At 40.3% G+C, this 24,987-nt stretch overlaps 1 protein-coding gene across 1 annotated transcript; it reads left to right on the top strand.

Annotated features, from left to right (window-relative positions):
* The first annotated feature begins 21,187 nt into the window (after nucleotides 1-21,187).
* Nucleotides 21,188-24,595, top strand: LOC130997578 (heat shock cognate 70 kDa protein 2-like). Its single transcript, XM_057922940.1, has 2 exons — nucleotides 21,188-21,666; nucleotides 22,602-24,595. Exons 1-2 carry the CDS (start codon nucleotides 21,453-21,455, stop codon nucleotides 24,329-24,331), a joined length of 1,944 nt encoding a protein of 647 aa, XP_057778923.1. The 5' UTR covers nucleotides 21,188-21,452; the 3' UTR covers nucleotides 24,332-24,595.
* The last annotated feature ends 392 nt before the right edge of the window (nucleotides 24,596-24,987 follow it).

The following is a 24,987-nucleotide window of genomic DNA, read 5'->3' as shown; positions in this document are numbered from 1 at the left end:
CAATTTATTGACATAGTTGCACCAAAAGCCCATGCAAGAGCCCGCAACCCAAAATAACTAATAACTAATAATAAGGAAGGAAATAACATTATAGAAATAAGAAAACTATATAATTAGGGCAGCGCCCTACACCCGCTTCCCTCGACGGGAGGTGTAGACTCGATCCTTAACAACTCCTCCATCCTTCCAAACAGCCTTGTCCTCAAGGCTGAAATAAGGGAATTGTGCCACACATTCCGCCTCATCAACCCAAGTTGCATCGTCCAGCCCCTTATGACACCATTACACCAATACTTGACGAACACGATCATCACCCCGCCAGACCATGCGATCTCGCAAAATCCATTATGGTATAAAATCAGGCTTCTCTTGGATGAATGCTTCAGGCAGTTCAGATTCAATAACATGATTTCCCCCCACAGCTTTTAGCTGAGAAACATGGAACACGGGGTGAAGGCGAAAGCGAGAAGGGAGTTTCAAGCGATAAGCTGCAGTCCCAATTCGTGCTAGTACCTCGAAAGGGCCATAAAATTTAGCCGCCAACTTAGCACAAGAACGAGAGAGTAGAGAACGCTGACGGTAAGGCCTCAACTTCAAGAAAACTTTTTGGCCCACATCAAAGTGAACGTCACGACGATGTTTACATGCAGCACGCATCATCCGCTGCTGAGCACTCTCCAGATGATCATGTAGATGATGCAACACCTCATCGCGAGACAACAACTCTTCAGCCACAGCTCGTACTTTGATTTCAGCGGGTGAAAAACTGCCCAAAGTTGGCGGTGGACGGCCATAAACAGCTTCGAACGGTGTCATGCCTGCCGCTGAGTGAAAACTGGTGTTATAAGAGTATTCAGCCCATGGGAGCCAACGTTCCCACTGCTTAGGCCGCTCCACCGTAAAGCAACGTAAATAAGTCTCCATGCAATGATTCACCACTCCAGATTGCCCGTCTGTTTCAGGGTGATAAGCTGAACTCATCCGGAGCTTTGTGCCCGTGGCCCAAAAGAGCTCAGACCAAAATGAACTAATAAAAATGGAATCCCGATCAGAAACAATAGAACAAGGCACACTGTGAAGATGGACTATTTCCCAAATAAACACATCTGCCACCTCATTGGCAGTAAATGGGTGACGCAAACCCATAAAATGTCTATATATAGTGAGACGATCAACTACCACGAATATGCAGTCAAAAGCACCCGAGTGAGGCAGACCCTCGATAAAATCCGTACTAATGTCTTCCCACACACGTGTTGGAAGAGGCAACAGTTGCAGCAATCCCGACAACACACGAGTGTCATACTTATTCTTTTGACAAATCAAACATTCCGAGACAAATTGTGTTACTCTTTTCATCATGCCAGGCCAATATACATTAGCCGCCAACCGCCGATAAGTTCGATAGGCACCAGCATGCCCACCTTGAGGAGAAGCATGAAACTCGCTCAGGAGCTGGGGAATAAATGTTGACCCAGAAGCAAGCACAATTCTTCTTTTATGATAAATAATACCATTGATCAAAGAATAGCCAGGGAAGTTAGTAGATCCTGACCGCAGCGCAAGCAACATAGGACCAAATCTCTCATCTTGATGTAGTTTTGCTCCAATAGTCGCCCATCCAACCCACGTTGGCATCAACACTGCCGTACACTCCACCTCCTCTAAACTCCGTGAGAGTGCATCTACTGTGCGGTTAGTCACCCCAGCCTTATATTCAATCTCAAATTCATAGCCCAACAATTTGGCAACCCAAAATTGTTGAGCTGGGGTTGACACCGATTGGTGCAACAAGAAACGCAAGCTCCTTTGGTCCGTGCAAATCAAGAACTTTCGGCCCACTAAGTAGGAGTGCCAATGTTGGGTAGACAAAACTAATGCCATCAGCTCCATTTCATAAGCGGATTTTGTCATGCTATGATCCGTCAACGCCTTGCTATATAATAAGCAACATGGCGCCCATTTTGCATTAGAACTGCTTCAAGACTGTGTCCCGATGCGTCACACTCAATGACAAAAGTCTGTGAGAAGTCAGGGGTGGCTAGTACAGATACTGTTGTAACCGCCTGCTGCAACTGTTCGAATGCAACTTGGGCTTCCACCGACCACTCAAAATTGGTGACCTTCTCTTTTTTGAGTAACTGCGTCAGGGGTCGAGCCAATTGGTCGTACCCCTTAATTAAATACCTATAATAGCCCGTAAAGCCCAGAAAGCCGCACACCCCTTTCACAGACTTAGGAATCGGCTAACGTAGTATTGCAGTCACCATAGAAGAATCCATCTGAACTCCTTGATAGGAAACCAAGTGGCCAAGATATTCGACCTCCGATTGTCCCCAAGCACATTTTTTAGGGTTAATCACCTATGCGTGATCTCGCAGGAGGCTTAAGACAGTGCATAGCTGAGTTACATGCTCCTCCCAATCCACAATATAAATTAATATATCATAAAAAAAAATAAGAACGAACTTACGTAAGTGAGGTCGGAGGAGATCATTCATAGCCGATTGAAAGGTGGCAGGTGCGTTGGTGAGCCCAAAGGCATCACAAGAAACTCGTAATGTCCAGAGTGTGTACGGAACGCCGTTTTAGGAATGTCTCCTGGTGTCCGAATTTGGTGGTAACCCGATCGTAAATCAAGCTTAGTGAACCACCTAGCTCCACTCAATTCATCCAACATCTCCTGAATGACGGGAATAAGATACTTGTCAGGAATTATGTTCTTATTCAGCTTGCGATAGTCAACACAAAATCGCCAACTTTTGTCTTTCTTGCGAATTAGGAGTACTGGACTTGAAAATGGACTCGAGCTCGGCTGGATGATTCCTGCCTCTAACATCTCTTGCAATAACCGCTGCATCTCATCCTTTGCGGTGTGGCTATAACGGTAAGGTCGAACCGAGACGGGTGGTACTCCTGGTTGAAGCGGAACGTGGTGATCCACTTCACGTTGCGGTGGCAGCCCATGTGGTGGCTGCATCACCGATGGAAACTCTTTGGCCATCTGCCGAAACAAGTCATTCTAATCATGTTTGATCTCTTGCTTTAGGACAGCTCCACATTCCATTTGTATGGCCTCTGCCCCGAATTGAGTAACCCAAATAATCTAACCTTCTTCCACATCCTTCAATTTCCACAAACTCCCAGCATTGATTTCTCGACGAACATAAGATGGCTCTTCTTGAAGATAGACTTTTTGGTCACAATGAACAAAACTCATATGCATCTTGCTCTAGTCAGCCTTGATTTCTCCCAAGGACGCGAGCCATGAGACTCCAAGTATCACATCAACACCGCCCAAGAGAAAATCATAGCATGTAATATTGAATTCTTCCTTCCCGATGATGAATGGAAGATCGCGGCACACTCCCTCAATTGTCAATCGTCGACCATCTCCCAAACACACGACCGAATGTTCTGATCGGTCAATCTGCAATCCCAACTCGGTGGCTATTTTAGTAAAAATAAAACAGTGACTTGCGCCACTGTCAACCATTATCAAAATATCTGTAGCCCGGAGTTGCCCTTTAAATTTTAACGTCCGTGGTCCATCAAATCTGTAACCTGTGTCAACTCAAGAGTTTATATTTGGGGCTCCTCATAAATCTCATTTTTTCCTCTGTTGGCGTCAGTTCTGAGTTCTCCACTTCAAGCTCAATATCGCCAGATTCACAAATAATGACCACATGCATCGTCTTGTCAGAACAAAGATGCACATGCTTATATCGTTCGCCACAGCGAAAACATTCTCATTTAGCCCTCTTATCCAAATACTCCTTATGCGTGATTTGACGAGTTGGCCGACTTCGGGGCTGATTGATAGATACAGAAGTGCTTTCGGTATACGAGGCACTCGGGCCTTTACTGCTCATTCCTGACGGGGCTTGAGAAGTCAATGGTGTTGTTCAGGATTGCAGGGGCCGGATAGATTGGCCTGACCACAATGTTGTTGACACGCCTGTACCTCTACCCGGCAGCATTGGAAGATTATTAGTTTTGACAAGAGCCTGATCATAGCCCCTCACTGCCCCTAACTCACGTTCAATTTCTCTAGCCAGGTATATAGTATCAAATATATCTTTGGCGTCCCGATAATGTATTTGCAGCCTGATTTCATCTTTTAACCTGTGTAGAAACATGTCGAGGCAATAGTTCGATGCAAGGTCAGGAACATGCACGAGATGTGAAATAAACAAATCAACGTATTCACTTACTGTGCCTGTTTGACGGGTGTACATTAGTGCCTTGAATGTGTTGGCCATAGGATCCTCGCCATACCGTCTCAGCAACTCCTATTTAAACTGTATCCAGGATAGGGCTGGATATTTAGTTTGTGTCCACTAGAACCAATGCAGAGCACCTCCCTCCATGGCAATTAAGGCAACGTCGACCTTACTTGCATCAGGAATTCCATGCAATCGGAAATACTGCTCGGCTCTAGCAATCCAGGCCTCCGGCTTACTCCCATCAAAAGCTGGTAAGGAAACTCTATCTGCGGAGGTATAGGCTTCATGCGTAAGCGGCAAGCGCCAATTGCTGAACTTTTCTCGCCGTCTAGTGGTTCACCAGTGGGTCAGAAACCCCCTGCATGCTCGTTTCGAGCACAAAGGTTTGCAGGAGTGAAGTCAGGGAATCGATCTTTGTCGTCAAGTTGCCAATTTCTGCGGACATCTCATCACTCCTCTTCTCTATCATCGCTAAACGATTTTCAGATTCCATGTGAGTATTCAAACAGGTTACTGGCATGAACTGCACCGGCAGGTCAGACCAAATTGATAGAGTAAAGAAGAGAGATTAAAGTGTACTAGAATCGAACTGAATAGTTGATTCACAAATGAAAGACAAAAGACTACCAGGAGAAGAGTTCTCTTGTCCAAGCGCTAATGTTGTTTCGATATTTCACAATAGTTCCTAATTGCCCTAGGATTCTGACGGCTATTACAATCTATTAACCTAGTTGCACCAAAAGCCCATGCAAGAGCCTGCAACCTAAAATCACTAATAACTAATAATAAGGAAGGAAATAACATTATAGAAATAAGGAAACTATATAATTAGGGCAGCGCCCTACACCCGCTTCCCTCGACGGGAGGTGTAGACTCGATCCTTAACAGCCTCATCTTCCCATAAGAAGCACACCCCTCCCTTGCGGCCACCACCATCACACTCACAGTAAAAAAAAAAAAATTGAAAGCCCGATTGAGCCAATATCGGGTTCAATTCATTAGAGAGAAGCTTAGTTTCCGTAAGAAAAACCAAGCTGGGTTTCTTGTGCTTGGCTAGCCAAACAAGTTGCCGAACTGTCGGTTGGTTCCCAAGCCCCGGACAATTCCAGAATAATGAATTCATTGTGCTTGGTGGGACTGCGAAGGTGCAGTCGCCGCCGATAGTGCAAATGAGAGGGAGTCATTACAATATATATTTTGACTTAAGCTATCTTGTGATACTCTAATATACCTACCAAACATGCCTTTGGTGTGTGAGAGAAAAATGGTGGCTATAAATGACCCAAAAAATATGGTGACTTATATAATGGGATAGGAAACTTGCATCTAAGGTCCACAAAATATCAAAATCTGTCTTTTTCCTGCGGTTACAGTTTGGACCGCAACCTGGAAACATGGGCCAAAGTGGGGGTGGGTATACCGCAGGCATTACCCGTACGTAGCTGTAGGGTTTGACAACAGACAGTGCACAAACATTCAGAACTCCTCATGTTATAGTAGTGGTCATGCCCCGCGACGGACTGCGGGGCCCCTGCTTGATGCGGCCTCTTGGTTGTTGTTGGGGTCCTGCAACACTTGACTTGCTCGAGTATGTTCTCCTTCATTTTAGCTTCAATTCGTGTACCGTTTTCGCCCATGGGCTCCTATCAAATTTGTACTTTGACGTCATTGTATTCTCTCTTTCTCTCTTCATTTTTTCCTCGATTTTGAAAGATATATGAATATATGAACATGTGTTTCTCTATATGACAACTATTGAAGTTATTGGAATATGTTGAGAGTTTGTCATAAAAAAAAGTTGTAGTTATTGCATAGTGGCTCGCTTGAATTAGACGTTGTTCATTGTATTTTTTAATAATCTTATATAAGAAAATATATCATGATGTTATGATTTTGATCAATTATGCACGATTTTTGATAGGCTGCAAAGGTATATTTTTTGGGACCAAATATCTGTATGCTCTGTCGTAGGGAGGGAGAATCTATGGATCATATTCTATGGTCCTGTTCTTTCGCTAAATCTATCTGGGCACAAGTGTTTGCATGGTTTGGTGAAAACTTCGAATATCTCTACGACGTCAATAGCTTCATTATCAAGGCGATGGGTTATAACGTCGATGGTCAGGTCATGTCTCTTTGGAAGGGATGGGTTATTTACGTGTTTTGGGGTCTTTGGACGCTTCAGAACAGAATCATTCATGATGGGGCTTCTCATGTGGTCCTCAATTTTATTAAGCAAATCAGACTTGCTCTCATTGAGATGGTGGATAACTTCAAGATTGGGCATATGGCTAGCACAGTTTCGAATTTATTGGTGCTTAGACGTCTGGATATTCCCGCGTATCCTAGACCTATCCCAAAATCTATCTTGGTCTCCTGGTTTCTTCCCCCTCTATCCTGGATCAAAGTGAATATTGATGGTGCTATTAGAGAGGGTAATATGCATGCGGAAAGGGTTTTCCGCAACGCGCTAAATAATGTTCTTGGTTGCTTCCATTTCTCAGCTGGGGTAGACTAGCCGTTTGAAGCGGAATTATTTGCTCTCTTAATTGCCTTAGAGCGTGCCATTGCTAGAGGTTGGAATAAACTTTGGATTGAATCGGACTCAATGTATGTGGTTAATACTTTCAATGCTCGCTCTCTTTTAGTGCCTTGGTGGTTTAAAGGGCGTTGGAAGCATATTTACGATAGCATGGTGGACTTGCAGGTTTATTGTACTCATGTTTATAGGGAAGGAAATCAGGTAGTGGATTTTCTTGCTTCGTCGTATGATGGTATTGTTACAACGGGGTACACGATCGAGTGAACTCTTACAACTCAAACTAAACAATCGAAGCTAGAAAACTGAACTAAGAAAATAAACAAATTAGAAGTAACAAGGAAGCTAGAACGGAATTACAATGAAATAAAACAAACGTGATAAAAGACGTCTAGTCGAGGTGAAACTCTTCCCGTAAGAAGATTATCGCCCCGGTAGTGCTCACGGTGTTGGCGAATCTTCCCCAAAGGTAAAACGATGACGTCTCGTTGGATGTAGCACCACAATCCGGAGAGCTCCGGCGACCGGAACAGGATCAAGAACTGAGCAATATGCAATGAGAGTGAGAGAGGAAGTGCAGATTTTCGTAGGGTACAATGCCATGCTTCTACTCTTCTATTTATAGGCATCTCACCACTCATGAGGGAGATTAAATCCTCCATGAAGAGGATTAAAACCAAGAAACTGTTATGGATGTTACAAATTCAAAATCATTTGAATTTGTTGTTACAAATTGATTCTACATCAATGGCAGAAATCAAATCTGCGCAGTTTCGAAACTGTTCTGCATGGAGAAACTGTTCTGCTTCACTGCAGACATAAGACTGGAAGATTGGGCTTCGGGTTGGGCTATTACAAATTACAATTGGGCCAAAAAATAATAAGTCCAACAAGCCCAAAAGTATTTTGTCCAAAAAATTATATAGTTTGGACCCAAACACCACCCAAAATACCAATTGCCAAGATCCAAGTCCTTGGCCGCGGCCCGTACCAGACCCGCTCGTCCGGCGGCGTCGTCGTTCGTCCGATCGATCGTCATCGGCGGCGCGCGCGTGTGTGTGCGCGCGAGACCAAGGCCTTCATCCAAGCCCACTAGCAAGCCCACAAGTTATTAGCTCCATGAGCATAACTATTCTTATACAAGAGTATTCTTCCCTTGTTTTCCAATGTGGGACAATAGCACTTCACAAGTGTTATTTCCCTTTTCAACATCCAAACTTTGATATACAATATCTCACTCACCGGAAATCGGTTTTGAGACTTCAAGTATACCACGTTCATCTACTCGAGACGTAGATTAACATCAAATAACTATTTCAATTAAATAATAAATATTTAATTAAATAATTAATTTCAGAAATGGTCTAAAAACCATATTTCCAACAATCCCCCACATGAGTGAGAAAGCCGTATGCAGATGTATGCAGACACTTAGCTCAGTCCTCTTAAGAAACAATATTGCATTTGGAAAGGTAGCTTGTGGCTTTGAACCTACCATAGTCAATCTTATCGAGTATACCGGCGGCCTAGTAGATATGATTCCTTGAACTAGTCCTCCTCGGTGTATACTGAGTCAACAATATTGACACAATATTGCTTCAACCCTCATTCGTTCTTACGTTTGTGTCCATTACGGGCCTTGGAACACCCCTTTGGATTCATAAGTGTTTCAATCGAAGCGGCCACACTTCACACTTATATAGGTAACTCTTAACTCAAGCATCCTGCTATACTTGTCCTCATTGAGGAATTCTAGAGTTATTAAAAGTCAAAGACTTAACCTTACCACATGCAGGTTTCAGAACACTCACTGTTCTACAAGGAATAGGCAACTCGAGTGTTTAACACACAGATTCTCATAGCTTAGTTGTCCCATTGAACCAAGTTATTGGGATCCTCCAGTCATCATGGTTGGGTATCCACTATGATCATCTTTAAGATGTGGATTTCAAACCCATTCCCCCTAACAGTCTATACATTTGATCTCGATGGATACTTTTAGTCAACAGATCGGCTATATTATCAATTGATCTTATATAATCAATTGTGATAACACCACTCGTGATCAAATGTCTCACGGTATTATGGCGTCGACGAATATGTCTCGACTTACCGTTATACAAATTATTTTATGCTCGTCCGATGGCAGCTTGACTATCACAATGAATTATTACAGATGACACAGGTTTAGACCAACATGAAATATCCTCGAGGAAATTTCTAAGCCACTCGGCTTCTTCACCAGCTTTATCCAAAGCTATGAATTCAGATTTCATGGTCGATCTAGCAATACAAGTTTGCTTCTTGGATTTCCAAGACACAGCACCACCCCCCCCACAGTGAATACATAACCGCTCGTTGAGAACGAGTCTTTGGCATCAGATATCCAATTTGCATCACAGTACCCTTCAAGTACATGGGGCTCCCTAGTATAATGAATTGCATAGTTCTGAGTATATTTCAAATATCTCAAGACTCTTTCAAGAGCTTTCCAATGTTCATTATTAGGGTTGGCTGTAAAGCTGCTTAACTTGTTGACCGAGCATGCTATATCGGGACGAGTGCAATTTGTTAGATACATCAAGATCCCAATAATCTTAGCATATTCTATCGCATCAACAGGTTCTCCCTTATGTACATTCAAATGTACACTAGGTTCCCATGGAGTCTTAGCTATTGGCTTGTCAAAAGCATTGAACTTCTTTAACACTTTCTCAACATAGTGAGATTGTGTTATTGCAATACCATCAGGCTTTCTTAGAATTTTAATTCCAAGAATTACATCAGCTAAGCCCATATCCTTCATGCTAAAGTTTTTACTTAGCATATTTTTCGTTTCTTGAATCACTCGGGAATTACTCCCCATGATGAGCATGTCATCTACATAAAGACAAACAATAACATAGCGGTTATTAGAATTCTTAATGTAGTCACACTCATTGATTCTAAAACCATTTGACAACATTACGCCGTCAAATTTCAAATGCCATTGAAGCGGTGCTTGCTTCAATCCATATAAAGACCGTTGGAGTTTGCATACTTTGTGCTCTTGCCCAGGTACTACAAACCCTTCAGGTTGCTTCATATATATTTCATCTTCCAACTCTCCGTATAAGAATGCAGTTTTCACATCCATTTGGTGTATCTCGAGATTGTACAAAGCAGCAATAGCGAGAAGCATCCTAATAGATGTCAACCTAGTCACAGACAAATAGGTATCAAAGAAATCATACCCTTCTTTCTGCCTAAAACCTTGAACGACAAGTCGGGCTTTGTACTTATCTATAGTACCATCAGATTTGTACTTTTTCTTTAGGATCCATTTGCATCCTAAAGCTTTACTTCCAAGTGGTAGATCTACTAACACCCAAGTATGATTCTGCATAATGGAATCAATCTCAATATCGATGGCCTCTTTCCAAAGAGCTGCATCGGAGCCAGATAAGGCTTCTTTGATCGTCACCGGTTCGCCGTCTAACATTAAGACAACATAATCTGGTCCATAGACCTTAGCCTTTCTAACTCGTTCCCCACGTATTGGTTCTACATCCACAGGTTTAGACCTTGGTCTTTTCCTATTATGTGGTACAGAATTAGAACTTGTGGTATCATCTACTTGTGTAGAACTGCTAGCTACGTCTAAAGGTTTAGAACTTGTAGCTTCACACTCAACTCCATTGTTTGAGTTAGACACACCCTTATCTTTATTAGGATAAATATTTTCAAAGAATATAGCATTCCTTGATTCTATCGTTGTCCCTACATGCATATCGGGTATCTCCGATTTGTGTACTATGAAACGATAGGCACTGCTATTAAGTGCATAACCAATGAAGATACAGTCCACCGTTTTAGGTCCAATTGTAACTTGCTTTGGTAAAGGCACTTCTACCTTAGCTAAACACCCCCACACTTTGAGGTATTTATACGAAGGTTTCCTTCATTTCCATAGCTCATAGAGAGTTACATCTTTCCCTTTGAGTGGAATCTTGTTCAAGATATAGTTAGCCGTTAAAACAGCTTCCCCCCACATGCTCTGGGGTAATCCTGAACTAATCAACAAGGCATTCATCATTTCCTTAAAAGTTCGATTCTTGCGTTCAGCAACGCCGTTAGATTGTGGTGAATAAGGAGCCGTCGTTTGATGGATTATACCACTTTCGTTGCATAATTCAGCAAACGGAGCTACATACTCTCCATCTCTATCACTTCGAACCATCTTAATTCGACATCCAAGTTGATTCTCGACTTCATTTTTAAAGTTTTTAAAAGCTTCAATAGCCTCATCTTTACTTTTCAATAAGTAAATGTAACAATATCTTGTGCAATCGTCTATAAAGGTGATAAAGTACTTCTTACCACCTCTAGTTTGTACAAACTTTAAATCACATACATCGGTGTGAATTAGTTCTAGTGGTTTAGTGCTCCTTTCAACCGATTTAAATGGTAACTTAGCCATTTTAGCTTCAACACAAACTTCACATTTCTCTTGTGAGTTAAAATCATCAACTTTTAGTAAATTCATTTTTACTAGTCTTTTTATAGCATTTAGATTAACGTGTCCAAGTCTACAATGCCATAAATCGGAACACTCAATCAAGTAAGCAGAAGAAGTAGATTCTTTCTTATTGATAGTTACCTTGGCAGGCTTACAAGCTCTCACGCCAAGTTTGAAAAGCCCTTCGGAGGCATAGCCTTTCCCAAGGAACTTTCCCCACTTGCGAATTACAATATAATCAGCTTTGAAAAACAATTCAAAATCTTTCTTAGTGAGCTTAATGCCCGAAATCAAATTCTTTCGGACGGTGGGAACATGTAGCACGTCCTTCAAGGTGATCTCCACGCCTGAATCGAGTTGAAGAACCACATCTCCCATGCCAAGGACTTGAGAAGTCCGCTCGCTAGCCTCCATGATCGTCTTGTTTTCCACTTCTTTGTAGTTGTGGAACAACTCACGATTGATGCAAATGTGGACGGTAGCGCCGGTATCCACGAACCAAGCATTTGGGCTATCAACATGATTCACCTCGGAAATCATCGCAGCAAAATCGTCTTGGTTCCAATCGTCAAAGTCCTTCTCGACGTTGTTGACATTGTTCTTCGCCTTCTTCCGCTTTGGCTTGCGGCAATCCTTAGCCATGTGACCATGCTTGTCACAATTGAAACATAAACCATCAAACTTTGATGGTTGGCCACCACCTTGCTTCCCTTTGCCCTTGTTATTGGGGTTAGGGCGACCACGCTTGTTGGAAGGACCGCCTTTCTCGGTGAGATTGGCCTTTGCATCCATCGGCGCTTTGCCCTTTTGATCACGACTTCTGACGTGATCCTCCATTTGAAGCTTTGACACCAAGGTTGCTACAGACATCTCCGAGCGCTCATGCTTCAAAAGGTTTTGAAAGCTCCTCCAACTAGGAGGCAACTTCTCGATGATGATTGCTACAAGTAGCGCATCCGCCAAGGGCATTCCTTCGGCTTGAACTTCGTGTGAGAGAGTTTGGAACTCTTCCACTTAGTCCATCACGGAGCGGGAGTCGACCATCTTGTAGTCCAACCACTTGGCGACGACATACTTTGTAGTATTCGTCTTGTCCACTTGATATTTGAGATCAAGTGTCCCTCACACCTCTTTCGCGGTCTTATGGACCTTGAAGATGTTGTAGAGCCGCTCGTCCAAGGACATGAGAACGGTGTTGCGGCACAAGTAGTCGCCTTGACACCAATTCGCATACCCGACACGAACCTCGAAGCTCGTCTCCCCTTTACTCGGGGTCGGAGGTGCATCCTCCGTCAAGAAACCAGCAAACCCCACGGTTGTGAGGTAGAACAACATATTTTCTTGCCAATACTTGAAGTTCTTGCCCGAGAAAATGGAGGGTTTCTCGGCAAGACCCAACGTCCTCGACGTTTGCAACGGGGCCATGGTGGAAGTGGAACCACCCGTTGAGCCAAAGGATGAACCAATGAATGCGGAGGCAGTGGAGCCAATGGTGGCAGAGGCGGTTGAGCCAATGGTGGCGGAGGCGGTGGAGCCATTGGTGGCGTTGCCGACAGCAGGGATGGTGGACGCCATTTCTCCAAGCAAAGGTTTTAGGTTTCGAAAGTTTTAATATCAATTAAAAATCCAAACTCGAACGTGCGGCAGCAGTGGCGATAATTTTCTTGCGATTGTTACAACGGGGTACACGATCGAGTGAACTTTTACAACTCAAACTAAACAATCGAAGCTAGAAAACTAAACTAAGAAAATAAACAAATAGAAGTAACAAGGAAGCTAGAACGGAATTACAATGAAATAAAACAAACGTGATAAAAGACGTCGAGTCGAGGTGAAACTCTTCCCGCAAGAAGATTATCGCCCTGGTAGTGCTCACGGTGTTGGCGAATCTTCCCCAAAGGTAAAACGACGACATCTCGTTGGATGTAGCACCACAATCCGGCGAGCTCCGGCGAACGGAACAGGATCAAGAACTGAGCAATATGCAATGAGAGTGAGAAAGGAAGTGCATATTTTCGTAGGGTACAATGCCATGCTTCTACTCTTCTATTTATAGGCATCTCACCACTTATGAGGGAGATTAAATCCTCCATGAAGAGGATTAAAACCAAGAAACTGTTATGGATGTTACAAATTCAAAACCATTTGAATTTGTTGTTACAAATTGATTCTGCATCAATGGCAGAAATCAAATCTGCGCAGTTTCGAAACTTTTCTGCATGGAGAAACTGTTCTGCTTCACTGCAGACATAAGGCTGGAAGATTGGGCTTCGGGTTGGGCTATTACAAATTATAATTGGGCCAAAAAATAATAAGTCCAACAAGCCCAAAAGTATTTTGTCCAAAAAATTATATAGTTTGGACCCAAACACCAATTGCCAAGATCCAAGTCCTTGGCCGCGGCCCGTACCCGTACCCGACCCGCCCGTCCGGCGGCGGCGTCGTCCGTCCGATCGATCGTCGGCGGCGGCGCGCGTGTGTGTGTGTGCGCGCGAGGCCAAGTCCTTCATCCAAGCCCACTAGCAAGCCCACAAGTTATTAGCTCCATGAGCATAGCTATTCTTATACAAGAGTATTCTTCCCTTGTTTTCCAATGTGGGACAATAGCACTTCACAAGAGTTATTTCCCTTTTCAACATCCAAACTTTGATATACAATATCTCACTCACCGGAAATCGGTTTTGAGACTTCAAGTATACCACATTCATCTACTCGAGACGTAGATTAACATCCAATAATTATTTCAATTAAATAATAAATATTTAATTAAATAATTAATTTCAGAAATGGTCTAAAAACCATATTTCCAACAGGTATTGGTTTCTAGGCTGAAGCTATTCCCGAGATAGTTTCTCTGGTGTTGGATGACGTTCTCACACCCTCATTCGTTAGGGTGGTTCATTGATGGGGTGTTACTGTGTTTTGCCACATTTTCAGCTGGTCTGTTTCCGCTGTGGAGTGCAGGTTCCAATTACCGTTTTGCTGCGAGTCGTGCTGCTGCTTATGACATGTACTTTGGCAGTCGGGCTGCTATCGCTTTTCCTTGCGGTCTTAGCTGGTTTTTGGTGCTGGTTTGTGTTTTGGCCCGAGGATTTGAATCTCTTCGGGGCGATGGTGTGGCCGGAGCTCTGCTAGTTTTCTGAATCCTTTCGGGTCTTGTTGCTTTGACATGCACTCTTTTTCCTTTCCAGGATTTTTCCCTTTGGGTTTTTCCCTGAAAGGTTTTAACGAGGCCTGGGCCTCGGTTTACTGCTTGTGTCTTCGATGGGTTGTTTTTTTGTTTTTATTTTTCGTTAATAAAATTTTATTTCAGCAGATTTTTATCAATTATGATCAGGTGATCACATTTTTTATTTTATATTTACATTGTTATGCAATTCAAACAACATCAAATTATTATTGGAAGTGTTATTCATTTATAATTTTAGGTATCAGTTTTTGAATTGCGCAATTTGACTTGACATGTTTCATTTTTAGGTATCATTTTGCACTATGTTAATTATTAGTCCACACATATTTACATTACTATCTTATAATTCTAAAGAACCATAACAAAAAGACATAGGCCAAATCAAGTAGAACGAAAGGGAATATTTTTTAAAATAATGATTATTTGCTATTTCATAAAATATTTTTGGCACCCCTATATTATAAGCAATGATTCATTATTAATACAATTAATATGCATTAATCAGTCTTGTTAACAAAAAAATACTCCCCGACAATCCACATGATTTTTTGTCATTTCCTTCGTATTTTGCTTGTGAATGCATGTTTGTGCCATAGTGTTGAGATTTATGAAGATTTGATGTTTGATTGTAGAGTTAGTGTGATTTTAGGAAAAATCAAGGAACAATTGGAGAAATATAAAAGCATGGGATCAAAGTACAGTTCGATAAGAATCCGTGAGCAGAATTGGCGGTTGAATTTGAGTTTGGACTAGGGAGAACAAAGACGAGCAAGTCGGTTGCGTAGAAAGCAGCAGAGTCCGCGGTCCCGATAGCGACCGCAGGTTAATACCCAAAATTGTCCAGAACGCACCCCTCGGGCCCCTTCCACAAGTCCCCCGCGTTCCTGTACCGCGGTCGCTACCGTGACTATTGGAAAAACACGGATTTTGGCACTTTTGTGGGCCTAGACGGGATTTTCACTTTCTACACCATATATACCTTCAAAATTGGGAGATTGATTCTTCATCACTTTTCAACACATCCAATACTTGAAACACTAGCCTCTATTCTCCTTCTCCAATCCATCATCTTTCTTTACCATTTTTCTCTCTTTAATTTCATTCCAAACACCAAAACAATGTACACCTCAATCAAAGGAAGAAGAAAGACTTGGAAAGGAGCTCGTCAAGACTACATGATTGAAGATCAAAATTATAGGATTTGTCTATGATTCTCTATCTTTTTATTTATTTGTTTATGTCTTCTTATGACTTGGGATTTGTTTTGATTATAAATATGTTTGGCTGAAATTCTTTATCTTAGGGATTAGATTAGATAAGTTTGTGGATTGATTTATATTTTAATTTAACTCTTGTTTAGATGTTTCTAATCTTCTTGAGCCAGTGATTTTTTTTAAATGATTGATCACCATTTGAGCATGTCTATTGTGTTGATTTCAATTGGGGGATAATCGATATAGATTATGAGTTTAAGGCACATGCTCTCAATAAATAGGGAGATTGAGAGTTTAAGTGAGGGCATTGTTGATTTTTGGTGCCTTTTGAAGTTATAGGTTAGAAATTGACCGCTAACAACAATTATGATACATAATCTACTGTTTTAGTCGTCCAAGAGAGAAGCTAAAGCTTGGTGCGAGATAACCCTAAATAGTTAGGTTCATCCAAGAGTTATTTAATATAGATTGAAGTTTATTACGATCCATCAACATCTAGTCCTTAGGATAAATTTCCTTCGAGTCATTCCTCGATTTATTAATTAAGTTTATTTTGTTGTTATTCTAAAAAAAGTTTATTTTGTTGTTATTATGTTACTTGCTTTATTTTAGTTAATCAACAACTTTTGAACTTTGATTGTCTAATTAGATTGAAAACAATTCATTAATAATATTTAGAAATTTGAATTCATCAATTTTTGTGGGATACGATAGTGCTTCCACTTATTGCAATTACACCATCGTACATTTGCGGTATAATGAAAATAAAATGCTCCTATTCAATTTGATCTATTTTTTTATGCAGTTACTTTATAATAATATATTGAATATGAATCTAAACATGTTTATATTATAATCTCACTCTCATGAATAATACTGGAAAAGCAGGCAAAATAAAATGAAATGGTGAGAATATCAATTAAGTTGCAAAATAGTATAAAAATATAAAATCTATTTATTATATGAAAACACAGTTTGTGGCAAAATGGTAATTAAAGAATCATGTTAAGGGCATTTACAAAATTCAACAAATTCTAATCTCATATATTTTCTCTCTCCTCTTTCATCACACGATTTCTTTCAATTTTTCATACATACTTTCTCTCTCTCTCTCTCTCTCTTTCATATTTTTGTGATTTTTTTTTAAAAAAATCAAATTTTATTTTTTTAAAAAAAATTTCAATATATATAACTTAAATTAAAGATAAATGCAAGATCTTTAATTTGGTATAAAAATGATCAAATATGAATTTAAAATAAATAAATTATTATATTTTAAAATTTTAATATGTTTATTTTTTTCTCTCTCCTCTTTTTTTTTTAAATCAAATTTTCATATTTTTTGTCTTTTCTTATTTATATGGTTGTTTTAAGGTTGTCGTTATTATTAATATTTTTTCTCTTTCCTTCTCTACTACAAAATTTTGTTTCTACTCTCTTCTCTTTTGATAAAAAAATAAATATCATTGAAACATTATATTTATATGTTGAATTATTTTATTAAGCATAACATAAAGATACATTTAATTCTTTTGTGGAAATATCACATCTCCTTAATACTAAACAAATGTTTACTTTTTCTCTTTGGTTTACTATTGTATATAAATTTAGTGGCCTTTGCACATCAATTTTGAAATATATATTAAAATTATCCAATTATTATATATATTTTTATTTTGCATACTCGCTTATTTTTTGGTCAAATTTTGTGCTGAAATACTATATGAAATCCTACGTACCATATTTGTCGATTACTAATACAATGTTAATTGAGCATATTAAAACAATGTCATTTATGTTTAAAATTGCATTATGATAGACTCGATTCTTCAGCTCTATGCCACGGTCTCTGGTCAATATTGCAACAAGCATAAGTCTACTCTTTACTTCGGGAAAGGGGTGTCTCCTGGGCGACGTTCTCGGCTTCAACAGATTTTGGACTTCAACATTGGCTCCATGCCTTTCACATACTTGGGAGTGCCTATTTTCTCGGGTCGAGCTTCTTCTGCTAAGCTTCTACCTATCTATGATCGGATTCTTGCCCATTTCCCTAGGTGGCAGGGTGCTCAACTCTCTATGGCGAGCAGGCTCTGCTTAGTTTCTTCTGTTATCAACAGTGCTGCGGTACATAGCATGCTTGTTTATAAATGGCCGGCGAAACTTCTGCATGCTCTCGACAGAGCTTGTAGATCGTTCATCTGGACTGGGAGTACTCTGAAGAAACCTTCATTTTCTGTGAGTTGGATCAGAGCTCGTGCTCTGAAGGAACATGGCGGCATTGGAGTCAAATCATTCTCTGACATCAATAATAGTTTCATGTTTCGGCTGGGTTGGTATATTATGAACATGAACAGCTTCGGCTATCGACTGCTTTGTCAGAAATATCTCACTCAGACCATGGATTGGGCTTCCCAATGGGCGAGTTCGTCGATTTGGACTGGTGTTAGAAGGACGATTCGGGAGATTGTTTCGGATACCTTCTGCACGATTGGCACTGGAGATTCGATTTATTTTTGGAGAGATAATTGGCTCGGGTATAGACTGATCGACAAACTTCATATTTCGAAGTTCATGACACCCTATTTCTCTCAGAAGATTTCAGACTACTACTTTGATAGTAAGTGGCACCTCACTTATAGTTTTATACAGTCTTTCCCGCGCATTGCTCTCGACATCATATCTACCCCCATTCCTGGATTGGCTGACGACAGATCCTAGATTCACTCGGGTTTCGGGAACATTACTGCTACTTCGGCCTTTGCTCACATACGACCTCAGTTCCCTAAGGTCGACTGGGGCTCCTGGATTTGGGCCCCTTTTATCCCAGCAAGGCGATCTCTCTTTGTCTGGCGCACTATTGTTGGCAAGCTCCCTACCTTTGATATGAATCGCCTCCTTGGTATTCAGGGGCCTAACCGCTGCACTTTATGTTCGGCAGCGGAAGAGACGATGGATCACGTTCTGTTGAACTGTTCCTTCTCGGCTTCTATTTGGGCGAATGTCTTTCGTTGGTTTTTGATTGAGCAACCTTTGCCGTTGGACGTGGGCAGCATGATTCGCTTCTCTATCCACCAGAAGAACAGCAAACAGGTTGGCAATTTGTGGAAAGTTGGGGTGGTCTCTCTCCTCTGGAGTCTCTGGTCTCACCGCAACAACGTCATACACAAAAATATAGCACCTTCACGCCACTTGATTCTCAAGCAGGTCCGGGTTTTTCTTTGTGAAGCTGCTAATAATTTCGTCCTTGGCACTATGGCCAACTCGATTTCTGATGTTCTCATTCTTAAGAATCTTTCCATCGCTGGACAACCCAGGAAGCCTTTCTCCTATATTTACGTTGCTTGGCACCTTCCCCCTCCGTCTTGGATTAAAGTTAATACTGATGGTTCGGTTCGTGATTGGAGGATTCATGCGGGGGGCGTCTTTAGGAATGCCTTCAATGACGTTCTTGGTTGTTATCATTTTTTCAGGCGGCCAGGGGGTTGCGTTCGAAGCAGAGCTTTTAGCTATTATTATTGCGATTGAATCTGTGCATCGTGCCAAATGGGAGAGAGTTTGGTTTGAGTCGGATTCTTCTTACGTGGTTCAGCTTCTTCAGACGCTATCTGAGACGGTTCCTTGGAGATTCAAGCCTCGGTGGAAGCTTGCTCTCTCCAAACTCCACACTTTCACGTGGCGCATTTCTCACATTTTTCGTGAGGGCAACAGATCGGCGGATTATTTGGCTTCTCAAGCTACGGAGGAGGGTTTTTGGCCTCATGCCATTGCTGGTTTAAATGATTTTGTCAAAGAGGATGTTTCTATTCCCTATTTTACTCGTTTCGCTTGATTTTTTGGTTTTTTCTCTTGGTTCTGGATCGGTTGTAAGCCGGGAGGCCTAAGGGTAATGGTTCGGCCGGAATCCTTGAGACCTCCTAACTCAGCTCTGTCAACCTTGGTCCTTGACGAGTACTCTTTTTCCTCAGCTGTTATGAGGTTTTAACGAGGCTCGGCCCTTAGTCTGCAGCTTTGTGCTTTCAAGGGTGTTTGGTTTTCCGTTGTTGTTTCTTTTCTTTTTAATAAAATCTTATTTCAGCATTTATGTTTAAAATTAGCATCTAACTAAATAAATTAAGAATCGAAGTATTAAATTGAGACAAAGTGAGATGAACAAAGCTGATGAGAGAAAATGACAAGAAGTAATCCAAGATATCAAAGTAATAGATAGAAACTCTTTTTGCTGCAATAAATATGATTAGATATGAGGATTAGGAGAAAACGAAAATAGGAATTAAAATAATTTTAGGGTTTTTAATTGTCTAACAGCCTGAAACGACGTTGTTTCCATCCAACTGACATTATATCTATTTTACACACAATCATATTTATGTCAAGTTGGGATTATATGAAAAATAGAATTTCAAAAATAATTTTATATTATGATTATCAATGAAGGTATTTAATTACTATATAATAATAACGTGTGATGTCAATTACCATTATAAGTAATTTAAATAGTTTACAAATAACTATAAATATACGTTTATATACTATGTTCAAAATTATAATCAATAAAATTTTATAAACTTTGAAATTATACCTTTTTAGCAAAAAAATAATTTTAGAAATGTATTTAAATAAGTATGTTTGAAGGAGAAAGCTAAAGCAAAATGATATATTTCATTTTTATTGGGATTTGTTTTTTGGCATCAAATAATTATTCAATTCTTTTATTAGTATTCTAAAAAATTCTAATAATATAATTTATTTTTCTACTGATCAATTGAAGCTTTTCTAATAAGATGACATAATCACATAAGTAATGAGCTAACTTAGAAAAAATAATTTTATGTATGATTAGCTCATGTTTTAAAAATATATATTGTGATGTGAATACTTTTTTTATTATTATTTCTTCGTTTCTTTTAATTTGAATGATGTGTTTATTCTATAATTTTAGGGAAGAAAAAAAAGTTTTCCATCAAATAGTTGGAAAATTTAAAATGATACTTTTGAAAATTATAAAATAAAACTAAGGATCTTTATTGAGTAATTGATGTAGATTATTTTAATTTAAAAAAAAATAATTTACATTTACTTATATTCAAACTATATTTAATATTTATTTTTTTATTCATTTGATACATCATTTAATTTTTTTTTATAAATTAACATAATTAAATAAAGAAATTTAAAGGCCGCGCCGCGCTACAGGGGGCTTGAATCCAAGACCTTCGATTTTAGACATTAACCCCCAGTCACTTAATCGATACACACACTGCATCGTTTAATTTTAATGCAAAATTATATTCGTCGTGCACCGCACGGGCGAATGTACTAGTACTAGTAATAATTTAGTTATTCATGGGTTCGAAACACCTTTACTATCATCCCATAATTTCGTCAATAAAAGAAAAAGTCCTATTAAAATAATTTAAAATCTGATATTTTCCTCAAACAGCCTCCTCGCCACAAAAAATATCCGAGAGCGGAAGGGCAAAAAGGAAAAAGCCCTGGTCGGCAACTCGAATCAACCAATCAAAACCCTCTACTCGCTGGAAAAGTTGAATGAATCATCACCGTTGATTACTTCTCCGCAACCCATCCAACGGCTACCAAGTAATTCTTTGTTTCGAACATTCTGGAATGCGAAACCCGAGCAACTGCATGCAGTATATATTCTCCCGACTTGTACTTCTCCTACTCTTATAAAATAAACCCTAACCCGCCTCAATTTTGTTCTTCTGTCTCTGTAAACGACATTTTTTTGTGTAGCCAAATTCTTCAGATCTAGTGTTAGAAAGCCATGGCAGGAAAAGGAGAGGGTCCGGCGATCGGGATCGATCTCGGTACGACGTACTCGTGCGTCGGTGTCTGGCAGCACGACCGCGTAGAGATCATCGCCAATGACCAGGGCAACAGGACCACGCCGTCTTACGTCGGTTTCACTGATACCGAGAGGCTAATTGGTGATGCGGCTAAGAATCAGGTCGCCATGAACCCTACCAACACTGTTTTCGGTAAGAGTTGTGGGACTGTATGTTTTTTAAGATTTAAATTAACATCTAGCTTTGCTGTTTTCATGTGTGATGTTTTACTTTAGTAGATATCTGTAATATTTGATTCGTCATGATGCGTTTGTATGTTTGTAACAGTACTGAATCTGATATTGCTTTTAGAATTTGATATTTACAGTTTAATTCAGCATGCATTTCTGTTATTCTGACTATATATTCTAGATATGGTTTAGCGTAATGTTGAACTTGTCTTGTTTAAGAATATGAAATCGGATAATCTGTCTTTTATCTTAGGAACCTGACATTCCCTTGAGTTTGTGAAAAAAGTATTTGAATCTGAATCTGATATAGAAACTGCCGATTGTTGGTACTACACGTAGTTTGTTAGGGTTAATTAACAGATAACATGAAGTAATTAGTTTGATTGTCTTGTTTTGATTTCTAGGTAAACCTGGGATTGTTAAGAGTATTCTTCTTTAGATTTCAAGGGAATGTACATTTTTTGTTATAAATGTATTGCTTAATTGTTGGTGTTGTGTGTCATAAATCTTAAATTAGTGTTGATGTTCTAGTGCTTATTCAGATATGTGGTCCTTTCCCTTTCCTCTCTGTTTATTTGGGTCTGAGTTTTGATTTCCTGTGGTAGAAGGGTGAAGGATGTACAACTATATGCTGTATAGTGTGACTATTTAATGGCCTTCCGAACAAAGCTATCCGTGCTACTAATGTGGCCATCTTGTGCCTACCATATATTTTCAAACTCATGAAAACATCAGTTTAGTATAAATCCATGTTCGTTTATGTTTTGCTATCTATTGTATGTATGGTGTTTGTGTTTCAAACTCATGAAAACATCAGTTTACCATCTATTGTATGTATGGTGTTTGTGTTTCAAGTTTTTGGGAAATTAATGATGTTTGGTGTTTTTACTCTTTTAGATGCCAAGAGGTTGATTGGTAGGAGATTCAGTGATGCCTCTGTGCAGAGTGATATTAAGTTGTGGCCTTTCAAGGTCATTCCTGGACCTGCTGAGAAACCTATGATTGTAGTTAGCTACAAGGGTGAGGATAAGCAATTTGCTGCTGAGGAGATCTCTTCTATGGTTTTGATGAAGATGAGGGAGATTGCAGAGGCATATCTTGGTTCTACAGTGAAGAATGCTGTGGTCACTGTCCCAGCTTACTTCAATGATTCTCAGCGTCAAGCTACCAAGGATGCTGGTGTGATTGCTGGTCTTAATGTTATGCGTATTATCAACGAGCCTACAGCAGCAGCAATTGCTTATGGTCTTGACAAGAAGGCAACAAGTGTTGGCGAGAAGAATGTTTTGATTTTTGATCTTGGTGGCGGAACTTTTGATGTTTCTCTTCTGACCATTGAGGAAGGCATCTTTGAGGTGAAGGCCACTGCTGGTGACACTCACCTTGGAGGTGAAGACTTTGATAACAGAATGGTGAACCATTTTGTCCAGGAATTTAAGAGGAAGCATAAGAAAGACATCAACGGTAACCCTAGGGCTTTGAGGCGATTGAGAACTGCTTGTGAGAGAGCAAAGAGGACCCTGTCATCCACTGCTCAGACCACCATCGAGATTGACTCTCTCTATGAGGGTGTTGATTTTTACTCCACCATTACACGTGCCCGATTTGAGGAGCTAAACATGGACTTGTTCAGGAAGTGCATGGAACCAGTTGAGAAGTGTTTGAGGGATGCCAAGATGGACAAGAGCACTGTTCATGATGCTGTTCTTGTTGGTGGCTCCACTAGAATTCCCAAGGTGCAGCAGCTTTTGCAAGATTTCTTCAATGGTAAGGAACTCTGCAAGAGCATCAACCCTGATGAGGCTGTAGCATATGGTGCTGCTGTCCAAGCAGCTATTCTGAGCGGTGAGGGTAATGAGAAGGTCCAGGATCTTTTGCTTCTTGATGTTACTCCTCTATCTCTCGGTTTGGAAACAGCTGGTGGTGTCATGACTGTGTTGATTCCTAGGAACACTACGATTCCAACTAAGAAGGAGCAGGTATTCTCTACTTACTCCGACAACCAGCCTGGTGTCCTGATCCAGGTATACGAAGGGGAGAGAACGAGGACCAGGGATAACAACTTGCTTGGAAAGTTTGAGCTCTCAGGAATCCCACCTGCACCGAGAGGAGTTCCCCAGATTACAGTGTGCTTTGACATTGATGCCAATGGCATATTGAATGTGTCTGCTGAGGACAAGACTACAGGGCAGAAGAATAAGATCACAATTACCAATGACAAGGGAAGGCTCTCGAAGGAGGAAATAGAGAAAATGGTCCAGGAGGCAGAGAAGTACAAGTCTGAAGATGAAGAGCACAAGAAGAAGGTGGAATCGAAGAATGCATTGGAAAACTATGCGTACAACATGAGGAACACTATCAAGGATGAGAAGATTGCTTCTAAGCTTTCTGCAGCAGACAAGAAGAAGATTGAGGATGCTATTGAGTCGAGCATCCAGTGGCTAGATGGTAACCAGCTTGCTGAGTCAGATGAGTTTGAAGACAAGATGAAGGAATTGGAGAGCATCTGCAACCCCATCATTGCCAAGATGTACCAGGGTGCAGGTGGAGAGGTGCCCATGGATGATGATGCTCCTGCTCCCAGTGGAGGAAGCGGAGCTGGTCCTAAGATTGAGGAGGTCGACTAAACTCGCCCCGTCCTCTGGGTTCTATTATTATATTCATGCCTTGGGGTTTATTATGATACCCCTCCTATTTTTAATTTTTGTCGGACAAATATTTGATAGGTTTTTTAGTACCTATGTGGTACTAATTTAATATTTCCTCCTGCACAACAATGGTTTTGCCTAAAATTTCTTCCTAAATATTACATCTACGGATGAGGTTTCCGACTTTTGAAGGTTTTTAATACCTTATCCTTTCTTGAATGAAGAATTACTATTAAGCCTGTATGCGTATTGCACAGGAAATGTTGGTATAATACAGGTATGCTTTTCTGGGAGACAACAATTTATGTAAAGTGTAAACGTCATGTTATGATCTATTATCTCTAAAGGTGTCAAGGAGCTTAAATAGAGGTTGAAAGAGACGTCATAAATAGTTAGTCCAACAAACTTGAATAATACAGGAAGTGCGCAATTATTGTTGATAAGTGATGACGATATATAGGTGGACCAGCAGCAATACGAGCAATATCATATCCACCATCCATATGAAATTTTAATGGCATTAGACCAACCTCCCGATGAAGTTGACATTTTCAATTATATATTGATTTCCAGTTGCCGCCTCCCTGAGAAGTATCTTTTCTTATCATCACCTCACCTCCCCTCCCCTCGGGATA

This window comes from Salvia miltiorrhiza, chromosome 8 (genome assembly GCF_028751815.1).
Source record: "Salvia miltiorrhiza cultivar Shanhuang (shh) chromosome 8, IMPLAD_Smil_shh, whole genome shotgun sequence".
NCBI classification, from domain to species: Eukaryota; Viridiplantae; Streptophyta; class Magnoliopsida; order Lamiales; family Lamiaceae; genus Salvia; species Salvia miltiorrhiza.
This window is presented reverse-complemented; position numbering and strand designations above follow the sequence as displayed.